Consider the following 13,384-nt stretch of genomic DNA (forward strand, 5'->3'; position numbering starts at 1 on the left):
TCTCTCTGGTCCCTCCATCACATGGCTATTTCTTTTGCAAGATAAACCTTACCTAGTTTAGGTCGAACAAAATGAAGTTAAAAAGAAACCCAAAATAATAATAATAATAATTTTTATTTATACATAGGAGGCTGAAGGGTAACCCTCCCTTTTGAACAGTATTCACCAAATTGATAATAACTTTTTATGGTGGAGAAAACTCGAACTCGAGACCTCTCACTCTCACATTTTCTACAAACCGTGACGACACCCTAAAATTCCAAAAATGAGTTTTAGTATCTTTACAAAATACACCATGTTTAATTTTTTTTAGAGAAACCTTTAAATTATTACTATTAGTTTAAGGTAATTAAATACACAAATAATGCACGAGTGAAAATTAATATATTTGCTAATCTTATTAAGAGATCCAACGCATAGTTGGATGTTTTTCTTCTTTTTATGGGAATTATTAGTAAGCGTTAGTTAGCTATTTCCTATTGGGCAATAGAAAAGATTTATCATGGAAAGATGAATGGATGGCTTACCAGCTTCGAGTGATAGTCTTAATTAGTAGTCAAAAATATAATTTTGACTGGATTGATAAATTGAGTTTTGTGTTTTACTTCGTTAATTAAACTTTTAAAATTTTAATATCTGAAAATAAATAATTTTTTTTTACTATTTCTATAATCTGTTAGCAAATTACTTTTAAATTAAAATGATAAAATAATATTACTTGTAATATTTATAACAATAAATTAAAAATTATAAGGTAAAATCAAATGCATGGTTCATCCAAGTTATTAGGAAATGTTAAAGACTACCGTTGTTCTGTTATCAATTCAACTTTTTAAAAGGCAAGTAAGCTTTCTCGTGTGGGGCAATCTCAATTTTGAAACTAGCCAAGTCATCCTCTTCCTCCAAAATGACGCTATTACCCTTAGAAACTTGCCTATAGGGTTATTAAATGTGCTGAGCTGACCTGAGCTCGAGAAGACTTAAACTCAGCTTGATAAGAATATACTCAAACTCGACTTGTTTAGAAAGTAACAAAACTCGATCATGACTTGATAATTATAAATGAGCCAAATTTTAATCAATTCAACTATTTCTTTTTTTAAATTAAAATTATTTAATAACTTCTTTGTCACTGTGTAATTATCTTAAACTACATTTGAGATAGAAGAGAGAAAGTATGAATTAAAAAAATAAATAGTAATACATAAAAACATGGCTTTGACTAGTATAAAGAAAGTGAAAAAATTCTATATGAATATATAATTGTTCACTAACTTACACATGGCAATTTACCTGATATAGTAGGTTGCATTACCTATACACATAACATAGAGCACTTTTTTTTTTTTTACTCACATTGCTTTTTATATTTTTATCTTATAACTGCAAATTAATTAATTTATTATTTTTAAAATCATTTAATTACTTTGCTAATCTAATATGCAATATAGTTTGGCTTACAATAAAACAAGTTTTTTTTAATTAATTTACTAAAGTTATACATATAAAAGAATTTTTTAGACTGATATTTTTTTATTAGACTTATAATTGCATTGTATTTATAAAAAGTTAAATTTTTTACTTTTGACAAAAGAAATAATTTTTGTCAAAATAAAAATAAAAGAAATATTTGATTTTTTTTTTTACAAATTAGATGGAATTATTTATTTATAAAATCAGCAACTAATTGTTATTTATTATTTAATGTAATGGCCAATTTTTAAATATTAAAATCTAATGGCTAATTGGTACCAAAATAATAATATTCTGTGTCATAGTTTTGTCCTAGGTTTCCTTATATTTTTTAGAATGTTACTCATTAAATATTTATTATTTTCAATTATATTGAATTATTTTATTTAGTTATGTAAAGCTTTTTATTATTACAAACCTGTATGTTTTAGAGACCAGAAGAGATTAGCTTCACGAAGCTCCTTATTCTACCAAAAACAATATTTTTACTTATGCTTAAATTCACAAGCTCATCTAAAAAATATAAACGGGTACTTAATCCTTTTTATCGAGGCTCGTGCAGGTGTGGAAATTATAATAAGCGTAACATGGGCGTGGATTAACCAAAGTTAGTTTGAATTATAATGGCACAAGATTTGAAAAAGTAGCAGTTAGGGATAAATTAGTCATAATTTGAATTTAGAAACGACACACTGTCCCATCTCCAATTGCCGTACCCCACTTTCTGCTTAGGGAGGGAATATCAAATTCACTATATCAGATACACACGATAAAGAATCGGGACAAATTGGTCATTATTTGAATTCTTTGAAACTCTGACAGCTCCAACTCCGTCCCCCCTAAACGAACTCTCACATAAGCTTAAAGAAACACCAAACGCAAAATACAGTGCTCTAGAGAGAGAAGAGAGAAAGAAGAAAATCTGGTGAAGATAGACAAGTGTGCCTAATACACCAAGATTCAAGAAAGAGAGGAAGAGGAAACCTGTCTTCCTCTCTTTCTTATTAGTTTTGCTTTTTCAAAAACAGCAGAGAAAGAGAGATTTGTTTAAATTTGAAAAAGAAAATGTCTGGTTATGTTGGAATTCTTGTATCAGATCCATGGCTCCAAAATCAGTTTACTCAAGTTGAGCTTCGTAGCTTAAAGTCTCAGGTAAGCTACAGAAATGAAACTTTAAATCTGTTCTGTTTTTTGTTTTTTGTTTTTTGTTTTTGATCTGTTGTATTTTTTATTCTGTTGCTTTTGATTCTAAATGTGGAAAAATATTATGAAGTTTATGAGCATGAGAAGAGAGAGCGGGAAGCTGACGCTGAAAGACTTGGCTTCGAGGATGTCCAGATTGAAAGTAGTTGGAGAGAATCTGACAGAGGAAGAGAGAGCTTCTTTTATTCAAGATTTGTATCAAAATCTAGACGATGAGGTTGATTTTGAGTTCTTTTTGAAGGTAATCAACTTTCACTTGCTCTTATTCAATCAATTTGCTCTGTTTCGCTTTTTAAGATTTGTTTTTGTGTAGAAGAGATAGAGCTCTGATTTTTTGAAAAAGGTAGTTTGATATATGAACCAAAGGGATCTTGAATTTATAATTTCTTTTGATTTTTGTTTTGTATAGTTCTTGATTTGATTTTTCTGTCCACCGGTGACAAACTAAAGTGAAACAATTGATTTGTGGAAATATTTAAATCTTCAATCAATTAATATTTGCTCAATCAATTTAGGCTTACAATCTAAGAAAGTAATTGTGTTTGGATTTTTCTTTCTTTTTCTGGGTGATGTCTTCAATGATGTGTTTGGATTGGAAACATTGCCGGTGAAATTAGTGGGGTCAACTAGGATATCTTGCTTTGTTTAGTCTTTCTAGATAAAGATTACTTTCTAGTTGGAGGTTAAAGAAAAGTGGAAATTGTAATCACTGCAGGTATATTTGAAACTTCATGCACATGCTAGTGCAAGAACAGGAAGTGTAGCAAAAAACTCATCAGCATTTCTTAAAGCTGCCACCACCACATTGCTTCACACAATCAGTGAACCCGAAAAAGCATCTTATGTTGCTCATATCAATAACTATTTAGCAAAAGATGACTTCTTGAAGAAATACCTTCCTATTGATCCTTCAACTAATGATCTCTTTGAGATTGCAAAAGATGGTGTGCTTCTTTGGTAATTATGCTTTAATCTCACACTTGCAGTGTTGTTGTTCGGTTATTGTTATTTTTTTTTGTTTAAATTGAATTTTGTAGTGGTGAGTAAGAATTTGAGAATTTTTTTTGGGTGCAGCAAGCTTATCAATGTAGCAGTTCCTGGTACAATTGATGAAAGGGCTATCAATACCAAACGAGTACTCAATCCATGGGAAAGAAACGAAAACCACACACTATGTCTTAACTCTGCTAAGGCTATCGGATGTACTGTAGTTAATATTGGAACCCAAGACTTCATTGAAGGAAGGGTATGTAGAGAAGCCATTCTGTGCTTTAATATATTTATTCCTCTCTTGGGTTATGTTGGGTTCAATTGGTATGATTTGTAGATATTATTTTCACTTAACTGTAATAACTGATTATAGTGTCCTGTTTCATTTCAATTTCAGCGCCATCTTGTGCTTGGATTGATCTCCCAAATCATTAAGGTAAATCTAGATAATTTTGCCCTTAATTTAAATTTATTTATGAATTCATGATACTAGTCTATTAGAGGTTGAAATTGTCTGATCATAAGTAGCTGATAATGACAACGAATTGTGAGGCTTTTAAAGTGTTTATACAAATGTATTAGGCTCTGCTTAACATTCTGTGGTCCTGCTGTTTTAGATACAACTCTTGGCAGACCTCAATCTCAATAAGACACCACAGTTGGTGGAGTTAGTTGATGACAGTAAGGTACATAGTGTTCTGTAGTACTTCACATTCTCTTTAACCATTTGTTTTTAAAGACTTACCTTTTTATGGTGCCTAATGCAAACAGGAGGTGGAAGAGTTGATGAGTCTACCACCAGAGAAGATCTTATTAAGGTGGATGAATTTCCAGTTGAAAAAAGCTGGATACAAGAAAATAGTCACAAACTTCTCTTCCGATGTGAAGGTAGAATAGAGCTAAGCTTTTATCATGAGTACTTGACAAGTTACCTATTCCTTTGACCACTTTATTTTATTTTGATCTGCCTAAACTTGTCTTTAATGCATTGCATTTCGAATGGGTAACTTAAAAAGAAAGGATGGTCCCCCAAAGGTATGAATGGCAAGTATATTGGTCTAAGTCATTGTCACTTAATGCTCACAATATGCTCTGAGCACGAGCATGGTCTTACTAGAGCTTGCCTTTCAGTTTCATTGGATTGTGGATGAATAATTTTTCAATTTGTACGTCCAGAAACCTGAGAAAGTGGTAATCCTTATTGTTTAAGTCCTGATTCTTAAAACTTTCAACAGTCGTACTTAATACTAAAAAAAATTTTCTACAAAATTGACTAAAAGGTTTCCTGTGTGCTGCATTTAATTTAGAGAGTTAGCCTATCAGCAAATTATAGACAAGATTTAGGTATCTTCAATCATACTGCCAGAGCATATCTTTTATAATGGACAATTGATTTAACCGATGGTGTCAGTGCATATCAATCTAGATTTTAGTTCCACACGGGAGTAATAATTTCGGTATCTTGGTTAAGAAGCCTCATTTTCACATCAATCTTCTTTCAGAAAAACCTCTTAAGGAAAGTCCGACATACTCGACATCTATCACTTCTTTTAGTTACTTTATAAATGTTGACTTGGTATACACGCCAGCTGTTGAATGATTAATCTCATTTAGCAATTACATTTATCTTCAGATTCAAGATAGTTTACATGAAAGTTCAACAATATTATGTTTGATTATAAAGAAACATCATAATAAAAAAGAAATGTTATAAATATAGAAACATGAGTAACTTTTCGTCTCCATTTGATGTGTCAATCATAAATAAACCCGTAAATGACATGTCATAATGATTATAATTATTTTCCTTTTGATATCTCTTCTTAGGATTATGTTGGCGTTTGACTATATGATCTGCTACATGCAGGATGCCGAGGCTTATGCTTACCTTTTAAATGTTCTTGCACCTGAGTATACTAATCCATCTACATTGACCGTGAAAGGTCACCTAGAAAGAGCAAAGTTGGTTCTTGCACATGCTGATAGAATGGGTTGCAAGAGATATTTGACAGCAAAGGACATTGTTGAAGGTTCCCCAAATCTCAACCTTGCATTTGTTGCACACATTTTCCAGCATAGGTGAGAGTATACCCGTCTTGGATAGATCAGAAATTTTAGACCCTTCGTCAAGCAATGTATTTCATGTAAAACGGCTAAAGTTCTTTTCACACGTTGATGGATTGAAAATTACCTCGTACTTATCAGTCTAGAGAATTCAAACTAACTGCCATTTTTTGCTTGCAGAAATGGGCTGTCAACCCAAACTAAACAGATATCTTTTCTTGAGATGCTGCCTGACGACACACAAGTCTCTAGAGAGGAAAAAGCATTTCGATTCTGGCTGAATAGTTTTGGGAATTCAACCTATATTGACAACGTTTTTGAAGATCTAAGGAATGGGTCAGTATCAGCTTAATATAATTTTTCCAATCATAATTAACTTGTGTCTTAGAACACCTACGATTTTGCGCATCAAAATTACCTAAACAGAATTGGAAGAGTTCCAATTGCGTTGTAACAGCTAAAAACTATTTCTTTGATTATCAATGACGCTGAAGTAAATTTCCTGTTGATTTACAGGTGGTTGCTTTTAGAGACACTTGACAAGGTTTCACCAGGGATTGTTAATTGGAAAATAGCAAATAAGCCTCCAATCAAGTTGCCATTCAGAAAAGTAGAAAATTGTAATCAAGTTGTAAAAATAGGAAAACAGTTAAAATTTTCCCTGGTTAACGTCGCTGGAAATGATATCGTACAAGGAAATAAAAAATTAATATTGGGTACGTTCTTTACCGAAATAGTATATTTATGATGAGAATCTTAGCAAAGTCAAAACTGGTTTTCTGCTCACATTTTTTAAACTAATGTTTGCAATTCTCTTTAGCTTATCTGTGGCAGTTGATGAGATACAACATCCTCCAACTTTTAAAGAACTTGAGATTCCACTCTCATGGAAAGGAAATCACTGATGCTGACATTCTACAGTGGGCCAACACCAAAGTGCGCAATGCAGGAAGTCAGAGTCGCATGGATAGTTTTAAGGTATTATATTATTCCTGACTTCATTTCATGGAAAATTAATATTATAGCTTGGATATAATAATATAACATCAAGTTTCAACTTTAACTATCTTGATATTGCAGGATAAAAGTTTATCAGATGGCATTTTTTTCCTTGAACTTCTCAGTGCTGTTCAGCCCAGAGCAGTAAATTGGAGTCTTGTTACAAAAGGAATAACTGGTATATTTTCTTTTTATATCTGATTCCATCTGATCCTGACTGCTATTATGTTTTTCTTATTGCTTAAAGTCACTAAAATCACAATTTAAAATAGTTTTCTTATATCCAAACTATTTTTTTCCACAAAACTTGGGACCAATGCAGATGAAGAGAAAAAGATGAATGCCACTTACATCATAAGTATTGCAAGGAAGCTAGGATGTTCGATATTCTTGCTTCCTGAAGACATAACAGAGGTACTTTTCATCATTAACATTTTCGTTCAATTTGTTATAATATCCATCCACAGCTTTGCTGGCCAACGTAGCAAAATTACATGCAGCATGATAACATTTACTGTGGAGAGGATTTAAACTCGAGACTTCTCAATCCCTGTATTCTTTACGAGGCCAACCAGACCACACACCTGATTGGCAGTGCTTCATTTTTTTTATTCTTGTTTGTTTCTGAAATGAAACATAACTTAGATATGGTACTAATATTTTTCTTGTTCAGGTGAATCAAAAGATGATCCTTACGTTGACTGCAAGCGTTATGTATTGGTTCTTGAAACAACCTGTTGAAGAGAAACCATCAGGAACATCAGATAGTGAGACAATCTCAAATTCAACGGTAGATGATTCTGCCTCTGAGTCATCTTTAGAAGACAGCGGAAATCCGTGAACAAACCATAAAAGTTCATATATTTATTCTGAATTTTTCTGCCTTTTCTTTTTTTTTTTTTTTTTTGTTAAGCTTGATTGGAGAGATGTCTGTAATGAATTATAGGGAAATGGAGTGTTTTCAAAGCAAATTTTGCTAAGTAAATGCATATGTGAGTAGTTTTCCTTTTTCCATTACTAACTACTGTCTTTTCTTTTCTTTTTTTTCTTTTTCCTTTTTTTTTTTTTTTAATGTTTCTGTCATCACTCAAAATCAGAAATTAGTGAATCAAATTACCAGCTTTCCTAGCAAAGTTTAAAGGGGAGAAAATGAAATTAATAGAAATAGTTAAGATATAAAGTTTCCAAAATTTTATTTTATTTTCCAAATTTTGCCCTTATTGGGATCTGATACGTTAGGTAACAGAAATTTCAGATCTTTAACCAATCTGTTAAATAAATAAAAATGCAATTCTTTATAGAAATCAAGTTTCAGTATAAACAAGATCCGTCATTCAGAAAACCTTATAAAATAGCTCGCTCTCTATGATGTTAACATTAGGTCTAGTACGCCAAGCCACCACACCAAGTTGCTTTGGATACTTAATTTAGTAAGGAAAATTTTTTCTCTTGTTATTAGCAAATAACAAGAAAGAAATACTCTTATTTTAATAAAAAAAAAAACTGTTTTTAATTAATTTGATATATAAGTGGGTCTATATATTAATTACGGTTAAATCCTTCTTCTATCCTATACCAAAAACTCATTTGTATGAGGGGTAAGATAATAAATTTGAAGTTCCTGAGAAATCATAACTGGCAGCTGGTTCCGTTGCCTATAATTGAGAAATTTCCAAGAGTTAAAAAAGCTAACTTCCTTAACCATACGAGATCTATGTTACGGACAAATTCCGTAACCGTGTAGGCCAACATCAAAGATGCGTACCTAGCTGCGTTTCAACCTGCGTGGGTTGAGGCGGCTTAGCGGATTAGGGCGTTCTGCCCCAGTGGTACCATTACCCTATGCAAAGTTTGCATGCAGGCAGGGTAGTGTGCTGCTCGGGCACAACTGGTCAAGAGCTGGGCCGCTCTCCTGATGAGCCCATAGCAGGGCGAAACCAGTGTGGTACGGTATGGCGAGGCTTGCCTCGGAGCTATGCGGGAGGGCTCCCGGGGCGCCGCACGGGCGCAGTGCTGCGCGAGACTCTATGCCCGTGACAGAGTGGTATCAGAGCAGGACTTGCTTCACGTAAAATACCCAATCGATGATGCACAACTCCAGGGCCAGCGTCAAAAGTATCGCCCTGTGTTTTGTCTCCTCGTGGTGTCAAAGCAATGGGGGAGTCCTAGGCACCATAGCTCCTCGTGATGTCCGAGCAATGGCGGAGTCCTAGGCATCGTTCCTTCATCCGGTGTCAAAGCAATGGCGCAGTCCTCAGGCACCGAGTCGGGTATGGGAGCATTCATTCGGGGGGCAAGCATGGCTACATAAAGCTAGAGAAGTGAGTCGAAGTGGGGCGTAAAGCAAGGACGGTCCAAGGGCGAGTCGACTTCCCTCGGCACGAGGACGTGCCTGGTTTTGAGTGGGGGAGGATGTTACGGACAAATTCCGTAACCGTGTAAGCCAACATCAAAGATGCGTACCTAGCTGCGTTTCAACCTGCGTGGGTTGAGGCGGCTTAGCGGATTAGGGCGTTCTGCCCCAGTGGTACCATTACCCTATGCAAAGTCTGCATGCAGGCAGGGTAGTGTGCTGCTCGGGCACAACTGGTCGAGAGTTGGGCCGCTCTCCTGATGAGCCCATGGCAGGGCGAAACCAGTGTGGTACGGTATGGCGAGGCTTGCCTCGGAGCTATGCGGGAGGGCTCCCGGGGCGCCGCACGGGCGCAGTGCTGCGCGAGACTCTATGCCCGTGACAGAATGGTATCAGAGCAGGACTTGCTTCACGTAAAATACCCAATCGATGATGCACAACTCCAGGGCCAGCGTCAAAAGTACCGCCCTGTGTTTTGTCTCCTCGTGGTGTCAGAGCAATGGGGGAGTCCTAGGCACCATAGCTCCTCGTGATGTCCGAGCAATGGCGGAGTCCTAGGCATCGTTCCTTCATCCGGTGTCAAAGCAATGGCGCAGTCCTCAGGCACCGAGTCGGGTATGGGAGCATTCATTCGGGGGCAAGCATGGCTACATAAAGCTAGAGAAGTGAGTCGAAGTGGGGCGTAAAGCAAGGACGGTCCAAGGGCGAGTCGACTTCCCTCGGCACGAGGACGTGCCTGGTTTTGAGTGGGGGAGGATGTTACGGACAAATTCCGTAACCGTGTAGGCCAACATCAAAGATGCGTACCTAGCTGCGTTTCAACCTGCGTGGGTTGAGGCGGCTTAGCGGATTAGGGCGTTCTGCCCCAGTGGTACCATTACCCTATGCAAAGTCTGCATGCAGGCAGGGTAGTGTGCTGCTCGGGCACAACTGGTCGAGAGTTGGGCCGCTCTCCTGATGAGCCCATGGCAGGGCGAAACCAGTGTGGTACGGTATGGCGAGGCTTGCCTCGGAGCTATGCGGGAGGGCTCCCGGGGCGCCGCACGGGCGCAGTGCTGCGCGAGACTCTATGCCCGTGACAGAATGGTATCAGAGCAGGACTTGCTTCACGTAAAATACCCAATCGATGATGCACAACTCCAGGGCCAGCGTCAAAAGTACCGCCCTGTGTTTTGTCTCCTCGTGGTGTCAGAGCAATGGGGGAGTCCTAGGCACCATAGCTCCTCGTGATGTCCGAGCAATGGCGGAGTCCTAGGCATCGTTCCTTCATCCGGTGTCAAAGCAATGGCGCAGTCCTCAGGCACCGAGTCGGGTATGGGAGCATTCATTCGGGGGCAAGCATGGCTACATAAAGCTAGAGAAGTGAGTCGAAGTGGGGCGTAAAGCAAGGACGGTCCAAGGGCGAGTCGACTTCCCTCGGCACGAGGACGTGCCTGGTTTTGAGTGGGGGAGGATGTTACGGACAAATTCCGTAACCGTGTAGGCCAACATCAAAGATGCGTACCTAGCTGCGTTTCAACCTGCGTGGGTTGAGGCGGCTTAGCGGATTAGGGCGTTCTGCCCCAGTGGTACCATTACCCTATGCAAAGTCTGCATGCAGGCAGGGTAGTGTGCTGCTCGGGCACAACTGGTCGAGAGCTGGGCCGCTCTCCTGATGAGCCCATGGCAGGGCGAAACCAGTGTGGTACGGTATGGCGAGGCTTGCCTCGGAGCTATGCGGGAGGGCTCTTGGGGCGCCGCACGGGCGCAGTGTTGCGCGAGACTCTATGCCCGTGACATCTAACTTTCTTAATTAGTAAGGAACTGCACTTTCTTAATTAAATAGTTATTATTATTATTATTATTATTATTATTGTTAGATGTTATCACTATTTTCCTTAATGATATATCAACTTAGGAGGTTTTTTTTTTTTTTTTTTTTTTTTTTTTTTTTTTTTTTTTTGGTAAAGAGGATTTAAGAATTGGAGTGTGGAGTGTGGAGGGACCTATGACCTGACCTGCCCACAACCGTTTCTACCTTCTTTTGGTGCCGGGGGGAAACTAGGCAGAGGGCGGGGGAGGCCACCGCACTCCTAAAAAACATTTAAAAATAATTTTTCTTATAAAAAAAATTATATTTTGATCTTTAAAAATATATAAAATTATATTTTTCACCCCAAAATTTCCAAGTTTCGCCTGTTTGGTGCTAAATATACTCACCGACAAGTGGTCTTCCCTGCATTTGTATCTGCGCCTGGATGCATCCCAAAACTAGTAAACTCTAATTTTTCAACCAAACTCTTGCAATCTTGATCTATTAACACTAAAACATGAAAAATCAAACAAAAATCCATCATGAATGAAAAAAATGTAAACAAAAAGTAGGCATATATATATATATATATATATATATAGATTGCCTGAGACTTGTGCCATGCTAGAATAAGTTCATGTTTCTTTCTCTTTCAAATTTCCATTTTTAACCTGAATTTATTGATGTGATGATGCATTTTTTTGTAACAGAACTAGCACGAGCTCCATTATACATCTATTCAAGTTTTATTTTATGTTTACATGTATTTTTTTTATACATTTTGTAGACATATTAAAAACACGTTTTGTAATTGAAAATAAAAAATAGGGCATAAGTGTAATTTTTTTTATCAAATCTCTTTTTTCCGATTAGTGGTTTAACCCAAATTTTAATTTGGGGTTATTGCTATTGATAAATGGTATCGATTTTAAGTTGATATACATGCATGAATATTTTAAATTGAGTATGATTTTCAGGGTTGTTGCAGAATTTTCTTTGGTTCGTTCCTTTTATTGGGCTTTCCTGCATTATAAATTTTCTGCAATGGTTACTGAAAATCATCTAAACAATGTAAGGAGTTGGGTATTTTTCTTACTTCTTCACGCTGAGGGTTTAATTTTTTCACTGGAACAAGTCGCTAGCTAGCTAGTAATTAAGCTAATCCTAAGCATTTTATAGTTTCAGTCTAACTATATGCAGCTAAATTGGTCTTGATTTGCATTACAACCTGTCTCTGAGTCATAGGAATTAATTAATTAACTAATCATAATAACAAAACATGCATGTGGATTCTGCTTACCTAAACACTAAGCATAATTATGAGGTGGTTAGAGAGTCTAATTCTAAAAGGCTTTCATTTTCATGTGTCTCAAACATTAGGCAAAATTGGGTCCACCATGTTCTTCTTTAGCTACATGTTGAATTTAAAGGGCTACTTCTCCAACAAAACTCTCTCTGTTTCGATTTTGCATGTCTGTCACTTTGTTTCTTTTCACCTGTTTCTTTATATACACTCTTAATACTCAAAAAAAAAAAAAAAAAAAAAAAAAAAAAAAAAAAAAGTCAAAATGTAAAAATATAACATTTTCCCATTTTTTATTAAATAATTCTATAGGTTGTCTAATTATTTGTATGGCATTTCAAATTTGTTAGCTTAGTAGTCATGTTAAATTCATTTTTGTTGCTAACTATAGGCTTATGTAGAAGAGACTCAAACCTAATATTCTTAAAATAATTTTACGTACTATAATTCATTTGTGAATATATTTTTTGTTTTTATTTATTTATTTTAAAAATCAAATTAAGCCGGTTAATCAGATTGGTTATGTAAAGCATCGTAGTTAATTACCGATTAATTTGTTAATCTTTCTTTTATCTTTTCCCCTTTTGGCCCATTGGATTACCTGATTCTTACCTAACCCTAATGTCATAATTTGGCAAACCAAATACTAACCATTTGCAACTAGTTTTAATTATTATTTCTTCAATGCTAAAAATAAAATAAAATATAAATATAAATGAAATGTAAATATTTTTAATTTTCCTAATAAGTGTATTTTCCAAATATCGAATCATTACCAAGGTTGCAGGCATTTGCTAATCAAATCAACAGTTTCTAATTGAATAATTTATTAGTCATTATCACTTTAATAAGTCATTAACTAAAAAATTAAATTTGTGTACAAAAATTGTGACTTTGCCTGCGATACATGCCGCTCGACTGTGGTCCATGGAAAAGTAACAGTTGTCATTAAGGAAATATATTTGTATGCCGTGATGTATACGATTTCATAACAAATATAATTAAATTATAGTTAAAAAAATTTAAGAAAGTTCTAATGGTATCATGTACATAACCGAATTAAATATTTCAATTTAACTTATTAAAAAATTTTTTAAATTGAAATATGGATAACTTATTTTGACACTGATGGATTTGGTTTAATATGATAACCTATAAGTTTAAATTATTTCAATTGACTTAATTTAATTATCACTAAAAAGGTAAA

At 35.6% G+C, this 13,384-nt stretch overlaps 1 protein-coding gene across 1 annotated transcript; it reads left to right on the forward strand.

The window, feature by feature from the left end:
• Positions 1–2,265: 2,265 nt before the first annotated feature.
• On the forward strand, positions 2,266–7,746 carry LOC105644224 (Actin binding Calponin homology (CH) domain-containing protein). Its single transcript, XM_012229505.4, has 14 exons — positions 2,266–2,625; positions 2,747–2,917; positions 3,392–3,633; positions 3,751–3,922; positions 4,064–4,102; positions 4,284–4,352; positions 4,438–4,554; positions 5,534–5,745; positions 5,911–6,066; positions 6,247–6,446; positions 6,551–6,708; positions 6,811–6,907; positions 7,052–7,143; positions 7,403–7,746. The coding sequence occupies exons 1-14, from the start codon at positions 2,539–2,541 to the stop codon at positions 7,568–7,570; spliced, it is 1,980 nt and encodes a 659-aa protein (XP_012084895.1). The 5' UTR covers positions 2,266–2,538; the 3' UTR covers positions 7,571–7,746.
• The last annotated feature ends 5,638 nt before the right edge of the window (positions 7,747–13,384 follow it).

Source organism: Jatropha curcas, chromosome 3, assembly GCF_041381405.1.
Source record: "Jatropha curcas cultivar XTBG-Jc1 chromosome 3, XTBG_Jcur_1.0, whole genome shotgun sequence".
NCBI classification, from domain to species: Eukaryota; Viridiplantae; Streptophyta; class Magnoliopsida; order Malpighiales; family Euphorbiaceae; genus Jatropha; species Jatropha curcas.